Source organism: Protomyctophum parallelum, assembly GCF_964188405.1.
Source record: "Protomyctophum parallelum genome assembly, chromosome: 15".
Classification (NCBI taxonomy): Eukaryota; Metazoa; Chordata; class Actinopteri; order Myctophiformes; family Myctophidae; genus Protomyctophum; species Protomyctophum parallelum.
In genome coordinates, this window is record NC_139710.1 from 38,703,003 (window position 1) to 38,715,843 (window position 12,841).

General features: G+C 48.0%; 2 protein-coding genes across 8 annotated transcripts in view; one reads left to right on the forward strand and one right to left on the reverse strand.

Moving 5' to 3' along the window:
- Nucleotides 1-14: 14 nt before the first annotated feature.
- ddx28 (DEAD (Asp-Glu-Ala-Asp) box polypeptide 28) lies at nucleotides 15-4,506 on the forward strand. 2 transcript variants are annotated; one of them, XM_083784021.1, is made up of 3 exons: nucleotides 15-37; nucleotides 206-1,478; nucleotides 3,619-4,506. In XM_083784021.1, the coding sequence occupies exons 2-3, from the start codon at nucleotides 240-242 to the stop codon at nucleotides 4,123-4,125; spliced, it is 1,746 nt and encodes a 581-aa protein (XP_083640147.1). In that variant the 5' UTR covers nucleotides 15-37; nucleotides 206-239; the 3' UTR covers nucleotides 4,126-4,506. The 2 variants fall into 2 exon arrangements, 1 of the variants encoding a protein (XP_083640147.1); XR_014570359.1 differs by having other exon boundaries at nucleotides 21-1,478; nucleotides 3,619-4,223; nucleotides 4,321-4,506.
- A 2,907-nt stretch (nucleotides 4,507-7,413) lies between these two features.
- LOC310872526 (ral guanine nucleotide dissociation stimulator-like) overlaps nucleotides 7,414-12,841 on the reverse strand; it is a 74,741-nt gene continuing 69,313 nt past the window's right edge. For all 6 annotated transcript variants that reach the window (XM_083784462.1, XM_083784461.1, XM_083784459.1 and 3 more), the window contains one exon: nucleotides 7,414-12,431. In XM_083784462.1, coding sequence (XP_083640588.1) covers nucleotides 12,256-12,431 — 176 coding nt within the window. In that variant the 3' untranslated portion in view covers nucleotides 7,414-12,255. The remainder of the gene's footprint in view (nucleotides 12,432-12,841) is intronic.

The following is a 12,841-nucleotide window of genomic DNA, read 5'->3' on the forward strand; positions in this document are numbered from 1 at the left end:
ACTACTCGCCCAGACGCCGTGACAGCAGCATGCCATGGTTTGGTATACTCCTGAACAAAACATCACATTTCATATGATTATTCATGAAACATAAATGATGAAGAGCTCAAATGATGCAACACAGAGAGATTAGAGTGAGTGTTTTTGCATTGTGATTCCTGAAGTCCCTCTCTATCTTTTTCCCTTTCTGTCCTTTATTTTAAAGATATATATGTACAGTCCAACAGACCAACAACAAAATGCAACTTGTGAAGGTCAGCACGTATTTGGCTTTGTTCACGCCAAGGACTTTCTTATCGAAGAATAATAATCCTATAAGGATAATCGGTCATCGCTGTCAGACCACGTTGGCCAACAACAGTCCAGGCGCCAGGCTGACCGTGATCCGAATCCCACGGCACATGCAGAGGCACGTCGAGAGCGTCAAGCAGCTGAGAGGAGGCAAAGCCAGCGTGAACACCACCAAGGCCGGCAAGCTGCTGATCCAGAGCAAGAACCCCGAACGGAACCAGTCCGCGGCCTACACCCTGGGCAAGTTTGAACAGCCAGTGCTGTCCTCCAAGGGCTGGAAGCACAATAAGTCGTACGGCGACTACTTCACCATAAACAACACCAGGAATGTCGCGCCGTTTGTCGTGGAACCTCACGCGGAGGAGATAAGGGAGGGGGAGGCGGCACCGGAGGGACAACACGCCGAGAAGCAAGAACCGCTGACGTTCTCCAGACTCCACCTCTGCCAGGGTCTGGTGGAGACGCTGGCCTCCGCCAACGTCACCCGTCCCACCACAGTCCAGCTCCAGACCATCCCCAAAGTCCTGAGAGGCCTCAACGTGCTCTGCGCCGCCGAAACGGGCAGCGGCAAGACGCTCGGCTACCTCCTGCCCATCGTGCACAGGCTCCAGGCCCAGAAGGCGTTGGAGGAGGCAGATGCGGACTCCTCGCCCCCCAGGGTCCGGGCATTGGTCCTGGTGCCGTCCAGGGAGCTGGCAGACCAGGTGGGCTCCGTGGCGCTAGGCCTGTGCGCTCCGTTCGGCCTCGTGACCAAGACCGTGGGCGGGGGGCGGGGTGTTGGCCACATCAAGAACGTCCTCAAGGGCAAGGGGAGCGATCTGCCAGACGTTTTAGTGGCCACGCCGGGCGCACTGGTCAAGGCCCTGCGGCGGCGCTACCTGGACCTGAGCGAGCTGCGCTTCTTCGTGATCGACGAGGCCGACACCATGTTCGACCCCAGCTTCTGCGGCATGCTGGAGACCATCCTGCTGCAGGCGCGGATCGCCAGTGGGCCCGCGGAGACGCGGGAGGGCCCGGGGGCAGCAGCCCAGCTGCTGGTGGTGGGCGCCACCTTTCCCGGTGGCGTCGGGGAGCTCCTGAGCAAGGTGACGGACCTGGGCAGCGTGGTGACCGTCAAGAGCAAGGGTCTGCACTGCCTCATGCCCCATGTCAAGCAGACCTTCCTCAAGGTCCGCGGTGCCGACAAGGTAAGAAACAGTTTCCACCCGACATGCCGTCGGATTGCTGAGGCATGGCATAAGTCTGTCAACAGGACGCTGAGCAAGGCTATGCCCAGCGACCTGATGAGAGGCGATGCCTTCCTCAGCGACCTGATGAGAGGCAATGACCTTAGATCTTCTTGCTCTTCCTGAACCTACTGTGGATTATACCAGGACTAGTTGACTTGAACCACCCGCGGTCTATATGCACCTTGAATAATGTCCTTATGTATATATAAAGCACAGTACACAGTCAGTGGCTATATATATATATATATATATATATATATATATTAGAGATGCAACCGATCCGATATTATATCGGTATCGGCCTCCGATCCAGCTTAATTAATGTATCGGAGATCGGATTTGATGCCACCGATACACGCTCCGATACAGGAGGGGGACACGTGTTTAATGTTTACAGTCCGTCCTGCACAGACAGTGCAGTGAGCGAATCCAACCTCCAGTATGTACAGACTGCAAACAGACTATAGAAAAAAGCCCCACTAAGGTGCAATATGCAAGAGAATGAAATCACTTACAGACTTAACAGTAATAAAAGTATAAAGTTTACCCGTCGTCGCACGGATCAGTCAAGTCACTGCATGCGCAGTTCAGTTGTGTGGTGGAGCCTATCATCTAGCTGCGTTCTGACATTGTTGTTGTCGATGAGATTGCTCTTGTAATCCATTCTTCTGCTATATATTTACTGCACACACGTGCTGTTTAGTGCTATGTGATTCAATCTATGTAACTTTATTATTGCCATTGAAAAAAAGGCTGCTGTGACGACGATGATGAAGAATAAGCGCACGTCGTCGTCGCGGTAAAATCCGTCTTTATATAATTGGCTCAGTTATCAAACCATGACATTGTTTTCAGAAGCTCAAACACTGATTCAGATTGTAAGTGTAGTGCAATTCTTAAGACAAAGACAGAGTTTGCAAACCAAAGTAGGCAGTAGCATAAACAACACCAGCGCCATAACAAACGTCCTGAGGTATTTTTTTTCTCCCCGAGTTCTGTCGGTAAGGCTCAAGGCTTTTGTCACATGATAGCGCAGCTGATTCCCGACATCGCATTAGGGGTAAAAAGGTACCATGTGTATATAGCAATAATAATAATTACTATTATTATTATTATTAATAAACCATAGAATTAATTAACAGGTTACATGCAGGCATCACATTAGGGGTAGAAATGTACCTTTGCACATAATAATAATCCATAGTATTAATTAACAGGTTGCCATTCCCTTAAGGTTTACAGGTTAAACAGTTCATATTCTTATTTTTACAGGTTAAACACTTAACCATAAACATCCCCTCTTTGAATTTTTTTGTATTTATTTGTTTTGCTACAGCAAATATCGGATCGGCAAATATCGGATATCGGGAAATTTCAAAATTAATATATCGGATCGGATCGGAATTGAAAAATCTGTATCGTTGCATCTCTAATTGCGAACGCAGTGAGCCACTTACTATGACAGCAAGGGCTGAATGTCTGTGTGTGTGTGTGTGTGTGTCACGCTGTTACACCACCGGCCCGCCACCAGAGGGCGCAGCTGTAGCACACACACACACACACACAGGGCGCAGCTGTAGCACACACACACACACACACACACACACACACACACACACACACACACACAACCACACACACACGAGCTGCGTTCGCTTCCCGCGTTTGCGCGTCTTACTTGTATATATATATATATATATATAAAATTGTATTATTATTTATATATATATTTATATATTTTTATATATATATTTATTTATTTATTATGTCAGGTACTATGTGTACATTTATTTTGTGGAAAAAGAGACCCTTTGGTTGTACGGCTGTAAATAGAGAAGAGAAGAGAAACCCAACAGCTGTGCTGTTTGTGAAACAAGCTTCTAAATGATCTGAAACCCTTTATTTGTATTTTGTACTTTGTGTGGTAAAGGCGCTTAAACTTTCTCTCTCATCTTCCCTTTGCTGTTTTTCTTGGAAAACAATGACACAATGGGAACTATGCACAAAAACGAATTTCACCCACTTTAAAAAAAAACTTTCTTTACTTGTTAAAACTCTGATGTGACAATAATGTTGATTCTGATTCTTCTGATTCAAGGTGCTGGAGCTCCACCGCGTCCTGAAGGTCCTGCAGGCAGAAGCGGACGGAGGCAGCGCTGTGGTGTTCTGCAACAAAGCTCCCACTGTCAACTTCCTGAGCTACTCCCTGGACGAGCTGGGCGTCAAACACCTGCGCCTGCAGGGCGAGATGTCCGCGGCCGCGCGCGCTGGCATCTTCCGCTCCTTCCAGAAGGGCCTGGTGGCGGCGAACGTGCTGGTCTGCACGGACATCGCGTCCCGAGGCCTGGACACCAAGGGGGTCCGCCTGGTGGTCAACTACGACTTCCCCGAGTCGGCGACGGACTACATCCACAGGGTGGGCCGGGTGGGGCGGGCGGGGAGCGCCGCGGGGGGCGGCGGGGAGGCGCTCAGTTTCGCCACGCACCCCTGGGACGTGGAGCTGGTGCAGAAGATCGAGACGGCGGCGCGGAGGAGAACCAGCCTGCCGGGCATGGAGTCTGAGATCCGTCAGCCTAAAGCCAAGACACTGAAACTAGAGGAGTAGAATGTGTTGATAAGAATTATTATAGCCTTTGTGGCTGCCGGACCGGCCACATCTGAAAATACGTTGTTTCAGGGACCTGCCAAGAAGCAAATATTTGAGTAAAAGAATGTCACTGTGAAAGAATATTTATATATTCAAAGATTTGCACACATTTTCAAGGTTTTTCACAGATCTGCTATTCTTTAATAGCTAAAGTATAGAATAATGGACCCCAATCAGCCAATTAGCCAATCAGTGTAGAATCTGAGAAATCCAACAGACCCATCTTGATCACATGACTACAGAGATCATGTGTACCGATTTGCGTGAGATTTGGATGAAATCTGTGCGACTAACAAACAAAAAACGGCCTCATGGTGGCCTATAACCAGCAGATGTCGAGGGATGCAGGGAAAATGTTTTTCCATGGCCTCTAGGGAGTGCGCATACATAAGTTGTATACAGATTGATGCAGTTATAGGTACAATCAGGAATTGCGCCACCGTGAGGTTGTTTTGGAGAAAATAAATAGCCTAGTCTAGTGGAAATGTGTGTATAATGGTGCAGATCCGTGTTGATCACATGACTATGGAGATAGTGTATACCGAATTGTGTGATTTATGGATAAAATGTCTACGAGTAATGTACAGAAATGTGTTTTACCTAATTCGGCCTCATGGTGGCGCTATAACAGGCCGTTGAGGAATATTTGGGGCAGAGGTTCATCGTTGGCATCAATGGATTATTTCAACAATAATGTTAAGGAAAGATGTCTAGGAGTGACATCAAAAGATTCCATTGTCAGAGAAGAGAAATGTGATAATGTTGATACTCTTTTATGTAACTGCATGTTATTTAAAAGAAAATGTACAAATGCCAGTGCACCACTTACATTTGTATCCATTGTGTGTCTAAATATACACCAAGTCTCTGTACGTCTGTCTGTACGTCTGTAATGCACGTAACACGTAACCGTTCGCCCCACTGAATTCAAATTTGACACACATGTTCCACACCCCCCACAGGGAGTGCAGTGCCTGGTGTCGACCGCCACAAAAGGCCTCTGCCCGGGCTCTGGGACAGGGACCCTGCTCGGGCTCTGGGACAGGCGCTCTGGGACAGGGACTCTGCTCGGGCTCTGGGACAGGGACTCTGCTCGGGCTCTGGGACAGGGACTCTGCTCGGGCTCTGGGACAGGGGCTCTGGGACAGGGACTCTGCTCGGGCTCTGGGACAGGGACCCTGCCCGGGCTCTGGGACAGGGACCCTGCCCGGGCTCTGGGACAGGGACCCTGCTCGGGCTCTGGGACAGGGGCTCTGGGACAGGGACCCTGCTCGGGCTCTGGGACAGGGACCCTGTTCGGGCTCTGGGACAGGGGCTCTGGGACAGGGACTCTGGGACAGGGACTCTGCCCGGGCTCTGGGACAGGGACCCTGTTCGGGCTCTGGGACAGGGACCCTGTTCGGGCTCTGGGACAGGGGCTCTGGGACAGGGGCTCTGGGACAGGGACTCTGGGACAGGGACTCTGCCCGGGCTCTGGGACAGGGGCTCTGGGACAGGGACTCTGCCCGGGCTCTGGGACAGGGACCCTGTTCGGGCTCTGGGACAGGGGCTCTGGGACAGGGACTCTGGGACAGGGACTCTGCCCGGGCTCTGGGACAGGGACCCTGCCCGGGCTCTGGGACAGGGACCCTGCTCGGGCTCTGGGACAGGGGCTCTGGGACAGGGACCCTGCCCGGGCTCTGGGACAGGGACCCTGCTCGGGCTCTGGGACAGGGGCTCTGGGACAGGGACCCTGCTCGGGCTCTGGGACAGGGGCTCTGGGACAGGGACCCTGCCCGGGCTCTGGGACAGGGGCTCTGGGACAGGGACCCTGCTCGGGCTCTGGGACAGGGGCTCTGGGACAGGGACCCTGCCCGGGCTCTGGGACAGGGGCTCTGGGACAGGGACCCTGCTCGGGCTCTGGGACAGGGGCTCTGGGACAGGGACCCTGCCCGGGCTCTGGGACAGGGGCTCTGGGACAGGGACTCTGCCCGGGCTCTGGGACAGGGACTCTGCCCGGGCTCTGGGACAGGGACCCTGCTCGGGCTCTGGGACAGGGACTCTGCTCGGGCTCTGGGACAGGGACCCTGCTCGGGCTCTGGGACAGGGGCTCTGGGACAGGGACCCTGCTCGGGCTCTGGGACAGGGACCCTGCTCGGGCTCTGGGACAGGGACCCTGCTCGGGCTCTGGGACAGGGGCTCTGGGACAGGGACCCTGCCCGGGCTCTGGGACAGGGGCTCTGGGACAGGGGCTCTGGGACAGGGACCCTGCCCGGGCTCTGGGACAGGGACTCTGCCCGGGCTCTGGGACAGGGGCTCTGGGACAGGCACCCTGCCCGGGCTCTGGGACAGGCACCCTGCTCGGGCTCTGGGACAGGGGCTCTGGGACAGGGACCCTGCCCGGGCTCTGGGACAGGGGCTCTGGGACAGGGACTGCCCAGGATACATAATGGAGCTGGCCTGTTCTGACATCACAAATATGTTCTGACATCTGCATAGACTCCATATTTGGGCATGCCATGTATGGAGATGGCCTGTTCTGATGTCACAACACTTCATATTTGGGCATGCCTGACACAGAAATCCATATATAGGAATAAAGGGACACAGAGAGACAGGTACAGAAATCTCCATATATGGGCATAAAGGGACACAGACAGATGGGTGGAACGAGTATCGCATAGCCGGGTGGAGCATGGATCTCCAACTTTCATCGTTACCGACTCTGTGCTCTACAGTTGGGCACCGGTCTGGTATATTTTAATTATGGTGGCGTGACGAGGAGGTTCCAAGAATCATGTGCATCATGTGCGTCTTTCCCAGTTCCGATTTAGCAAAAGGAACCAGAAGCGAGTTAGGATGTGACTAGGTTTCTGACGTAGCATGGATGAGATATACTGTATGGTGGCAATAATAACTAGAAATGCACTCTGTCGAGCTGCCAACTTGCGCTTTGCAGTGGCCATGAATGGCCTACTTGTGCGTGACCAAGGAATGTTTTTTGTGCAAAACTAATGCTTGGAATGGATTCAGAGAATGTGTCACATGCTACTTAAAGCATAATGGAATTTTGACATTTTTGTCTTATGGATGTCAATGGTATGGTCATATATAAACCCCTATAAAACAAATGCTCAATACCGACAGCAAGTGGATTCATGAATGTATATAGACAATATTCTAGGCCAATAAAATAAACTATATACCAAATTTCCCGCACCACAACCCTGGCTGCCGGACTATTAGGGGGGTTCTAGCTTCCAAACAGCAGAGATATATAAAGAAATCACACCCGTGTGAAGTGAGTGGTACAACTCCGTGTGTGGGACCCCGGAAGTTCCAGACCCATAGGACCACGGCCAGGGTGCCGGCCCGGTTTCGGCACCCCTTCAAGCTAACGCGTTGTTAGCTTGAAGATCAGTTATTTGTGGCAGAGCGTGGTTTGTGTGACCCATTGTCCCCGAGACCTGCCAATGTTGACATCAAAGGCTGAAGCACATTCTTTTAAAATAAATATACAGGTTTTAGTAGTCACCAGAAAGAGAGGCCCTTCACTTTTATAAATGTAATGTTTTTATTCATATATACATGAATATATTAATCTATAACCAAGAAAGGAGAGAATGTACAATGCAAAACAAATATCTATATACAAATCAATAAATAAGGACATAATTGCTGACAGTTCCATATACTACATTGTTTTGTGTTTTTTTTTTTCTTTGGGGGGGGATAGGAAAAGTAAAACAAAGATAGACTGCCGTTATAAAAAGTTTAAAATCCTTGTTAAAATGGAAATGGCACCAGAGCACAGTTCAGGAAAACCCCAAAAGCAAGCTGGTTCACGGTTTCTTTCTCTTTTACACCCAGCTTTATAATTATGATCAAACTCCCAAAAGAATATTCAAATCATCATCGCGGTCATTTATTTCAATACTTTGCTGAATAGCTCACAACAAGCCATTCCACCTCTTCGACCTCATACGTAAAGACATGCCTGCATGATAATGAAATTAATTTTAGTTAATGTGCACATAGCAATGTTTATGTTCTTTAAAAAGAAAAACTGGCATAAGAATAATAGCACACTCAAGGTGGTCGTTTCCAAATCATGGCTTAATTAAAGTGGTGTGTGGGGTTACTGTCTGGACTCCCCACGGGGTAACAACACTGTCTGAATTTGCATCAACGGGTACTACATTTTTTTTATTTAGTGTTCTCAGATTATTCTTTTTTTTTTTCATTTTCGAGAAAATGTGACAAAACAGTAAACATACAAATATCTTAATATTGATCTCTTTTTCCATTCTTTTCTTTTTTTTTCTCTCGGTGTGAAAGGCAGAGGGCACATAAATCAAAGCGAAACCTGCCCTCCCGTTTTTTTTTGGCACATGAAGGGTTAAAGCCACATTGCCTTTTAGCGAGTCCAACAACTACTCATTTATTCAATGTGAGTGAGGATGGGGTTTTACAATAGTCACTATCGACACCATACTACAGGGAACGAGAAATCAATTAATTGCTCACAGTGATCAACATGTTAATGTGCCAGCCAGTCAGAATAATGACGCACGGGCAGAGTGAATGAGTCAAAGGTGACGCTCACAGTGTTCCAAAAAAAACAAAACAGCGAAGGCTTAAAGCAAGCCACACAGTGACACACCAACACACGCAGCATAGCCCAGCCTCGGTATGGATGGGGGACGGGGGGGACGGGACGGACCATAGATATTAAAAGAAATAGATGCCTCATTGGCCGCTGCAGTTCGTTGGCGCGATGTGTGTTGAAGGAAGTACGCCGGATGAGTGGAAGGCACGTTACGTCACGCTGCCACTCAACTGATTACTGGCCAATCACAGCACATGTTTTCCGGGACTTACAGACCCGAACATGCACTCTGTGATGCACGCTCATGCTTCCGCGGGGCTTCGCAAAGGAATCTCGGAAAGTTTTGCCCTCCCTTGAGCACATACACTCCAGAGCCGGAAAGGGCGTCTACCTTTATATGTCTATGGGGGGGAGGGACCCATTGGAAAATCTGGCATAGGACCCACTTCCGTATTTGGCTAACCCAATAACGGTGCAGAGGCGCGGCGCTCCAAATTTGATGACGTCAAGTGTTCTCCGCCTGTTTTTTACCTGGCACCCGCCCCCTCTAGTCTAGACCAGAAACCACACCAGGCTGGGGCCAGGCTAGAGAGAGATAGCCAACGACTTTTCCCTGCTGCTGCTCGCCGACATATTGCTTTCACGCAACATTCCGCTTGCATCGTCAAGTTGGTTTACTTTGTTCAAATCGATCATGGATGGGAGGAGGCGAACATGCAGGTTAAACAAAGAAAAAAGAAAAGAAAAAAGAAAGGCATACATGGTTGTTGTTGCAGTGCAATATAGGTGACTAGTGTTTTTGTTACCAAGATATTACAAAAACAAACCAAAAACAAAAAAGAATAAAAAACACACACATACACACACTTTAATCAAGGACAGCACAATGTTATTTTTTTTTGTTTTCTCTCGTTTCCTTTTATGTAATTGTAGTGAGAACAATTTGTTCCTCTCTTGTGGAGTTTGGCAGCTCTATGGGCATTCATCAGGCAGTTATGAACCACAAGGTGCAGAGTTCCTATACCTACATTCCCCATTTTCTTCCTTTTTTTTCCTTCTCCCAGACTTCGGTTTACTTTCCACACTTTTCCAGACCTGCTTAATGATCCTAATAAACCATGAAGACATTCTTTAACTACATGGACCCTAATGTCCATATGACTCCATATTCTGGGCATGTCATAATAGTATTTTTTGACTCAAAAGAGATTTGGTATGAAGGGAATTACAGAGGCCCAGGAGGACACAGTCAACAAAGTAAACACTAAATATTCAGAAAAGTTTAAAAAAAATAGCAGATCTAGTTGCTCTATAGAGGGCATGCGTGTGACATCATCATCGTACCCGGAAGTTATGCGAGGACGCCTACTGAGTGGCAAAAAAAATAAAAACTTTTTGGTCTTGATAGCCCATACATCTGATTGCATTAAACAGCGTTAAAACTCACTTTGCCACTCACTTTATGCATACCCTCTATTGTCAGAAATAGGTGAGCACTACTTTTTGTAAGATTTTTTATTTATACTTCCGTATATAATAACATGCCCAAAATATGGAGTATAATAGTAATATCATACTACCCACCCCGAACCGAATGGTCACAGCCGCCTTCATTTGAATCCCAAGGTGTATCGACGACGACGCGCAAAACTCTTCACCGTCTCCTGCACAGTGCCGTCAAAAAGACACACATAGCGTCACGTATGCGTCGTCATGTATGTGTCATGTATGCGTCGTCATGTACTCACGTACCGAGTCCGACCGGGGAAAGAAAGAATAAATGCAGTGCTGATGTATAGTTAAGTGCAGTTTGTACGAACTCCTCGTTTATAAAGATAATAATTAGCAGCACCATATCAGAGCAGAGAAGTTGCAAAAGAAACAACAAAAAAAACAATGTACAAAGCAAAAGAGTTACTATATATATATGATGATTCTATTAACAAAAAAAAAATGTGTATGGTCCATTGGCAAATTAATACACTTCAAAGTGGGTGTTAATTGAAATGATTATATATATATACACACACAATTTCCTGCCGTTTTTTTGTTCTCGTCTCGGACGTGAGTGCGGAATCACCCTCTCGTTTGAAGAAATGGTCACGGCCCGCTCCTAGCCCATTTTGGGCGGGAACCCCTTTTGGTGTTTTAAGCATTATGTTATACATTAGCTAGTGAAAAATAGCAGATCTACAAGCTCATAGGCACAGAGTGCCGCGCTATGATCTTGTAGGTTGCTATTTTTTTTAAATCGTGAAAATGTAGTGCAAATCTTTGAATATATATTCTTTCAGAGCGAAGGTTTTTAACTCAAATATTTGCTTCTTGGGGGGGTCCCTGGAACAACATATTTTCAGATGGGGGTCGGCGGCCAAATGTATGAGAGCGACTGACAGAAACATGGGTTTTTCAAGAAAACTGTCAGGGTTTAGAAGGCATTTTATGGAATCGTCCTCAGGTCTAAATGGGCTAGTAGCAGTACTTGAGCCACCAGAGACACCGCCGAGCGAGTGAGTGATCCTTTACTCAAATCCGAATCTCTCGTCTCGGACATGTTTTGTCGCCAGCTGACCAAGGTCATTCATTACCACATCTTTTCTGTGTAGTGTAGTGTAGTGGTTATGATAAAAAAAAAGAAGAAAGAACAAAGGAAAGTGAAAGGAAGAACAGTGGCATGTGAGACTCATGGCTGTTCCAAAATGGATTCCGACTCCATTTTATACTTGTTTTCTTTTTTTCCTTTACGCTTGAAATAGCACTGACCACTTCACTTAACTTGACCTATTTTGAACATTGGCAGCTAATCGACCGTAAACTGTTCGAGCTTCACAATAAGCTCTGGACCCACGACGTGCCACGGTATGCTCGTCTGCAGTTTGAACACACCACGGCATCGGTCAGTCACCAGACCGACCAGAGTCCTGGCCCGCGCTAGTGTCCCGTCACACCGTGGGCCAACCCCCGGGTGGCGCTCCTGTGCACTGGCTTGTTGTTGACACAATGTTAACGGAGAGTGTAAATAATAATAATAATAAGTGTTCAGTGTTCCTTTCCCTTCCCGTGACGCGTCGTCCCGTCGAGCTGTGAACAAAGCACGGACGAAAACGCGGAAACTAGTCGGGGAGGGTGAGAAGAAGGTCAAACGGCAGCTTTCTGCTTGAGCTCTCTCTCTGAATGCGGGAGCAACAAACCAGTGTTGAGAAGAACATCTCCTTTTTTTTCTTTTTTGAAGTCTATAGGTCCTCTTGGCGTAGCTCTTAGTAAGCGCTAACTCCTTATAGCTCCTGGTTAAAATCCACAGGTAACGCGGTGTCCTTGGTCCTTGGCTCTTTCCCAATACTCTCATCCTTCAGATTTTAGTCAGAATCCAAGGGTGTGTGGCGAAGAAGGCATAGCCAGCCCCCAGCAGATCAACCTGAAGATAATAGTTTGTTTTTAGGGGATGGGGGGGGGGGGATTGTTGTGGGGATGTGAAGGTGGGGTGGGAGGGGGGGCAACCCTCAGAAGATCCCTTTAGCGATTTTCAGGCCCTTCTGTTTCATGCGAGGCAGTGTGGAACTGGCCACGTTCTTGGCTCGCAAGGGCCGGGCCGTGCCTCGCTTCTTCAGCACAAAGTCATAGTTGGCAGTGGAGTTCATGGCATAGAACACATTGGCGTTGTCTGGGATCCGCAGCTCTGAGGAGGAGAGGAGAGGCGACATGTTAAGTCATTGAGACAGCAGGTTTGACAAATATCCTTGGTAATGGCAAGGACTATTAAAAGCGTACAGGAAGCAAAGACCGTATACGGTGGACTCCATGTTGCTCCCTGGAAGGAAAGAAACGTGCGCAAAGGGCTATATGCAGCCAAAAAGAAAAAGAAGAAAACCTCTGGTAAAATCTCTGGTAAGATAAATAATATTCATAAAAAAAATAGTTTACGGTCATTTGTCTGAAAACTGGATTTGTGTAAGAGAAATAATATATTAATAGTTTTTAAATTTTGTCTGGAAAATAAAAATTGTATAAAAATCGTATCATGAACCTAATAACGGGATTTTATTCTTACCGTGAGTTAAGTGAATTGTGCCTACCGATGACTATGAG

Bases quoted from the DNA above. Each gene is read 5' to 3' on its own strand.
- ddx28 (XM_083784021.1), top strand. From the start codon at position 240: ATGCAACTTGTGAAGGTCAGCACGTATTTGGCTTTGTTCACGCCAAGG. The intron at 1,479-3,618 runs GTAAGAAACAGT...TTCTGATTCAAG, and splicing joins AGGTCCGCGGTGCCGACAAG to GTGCTGGAGCTCCACCGCGT.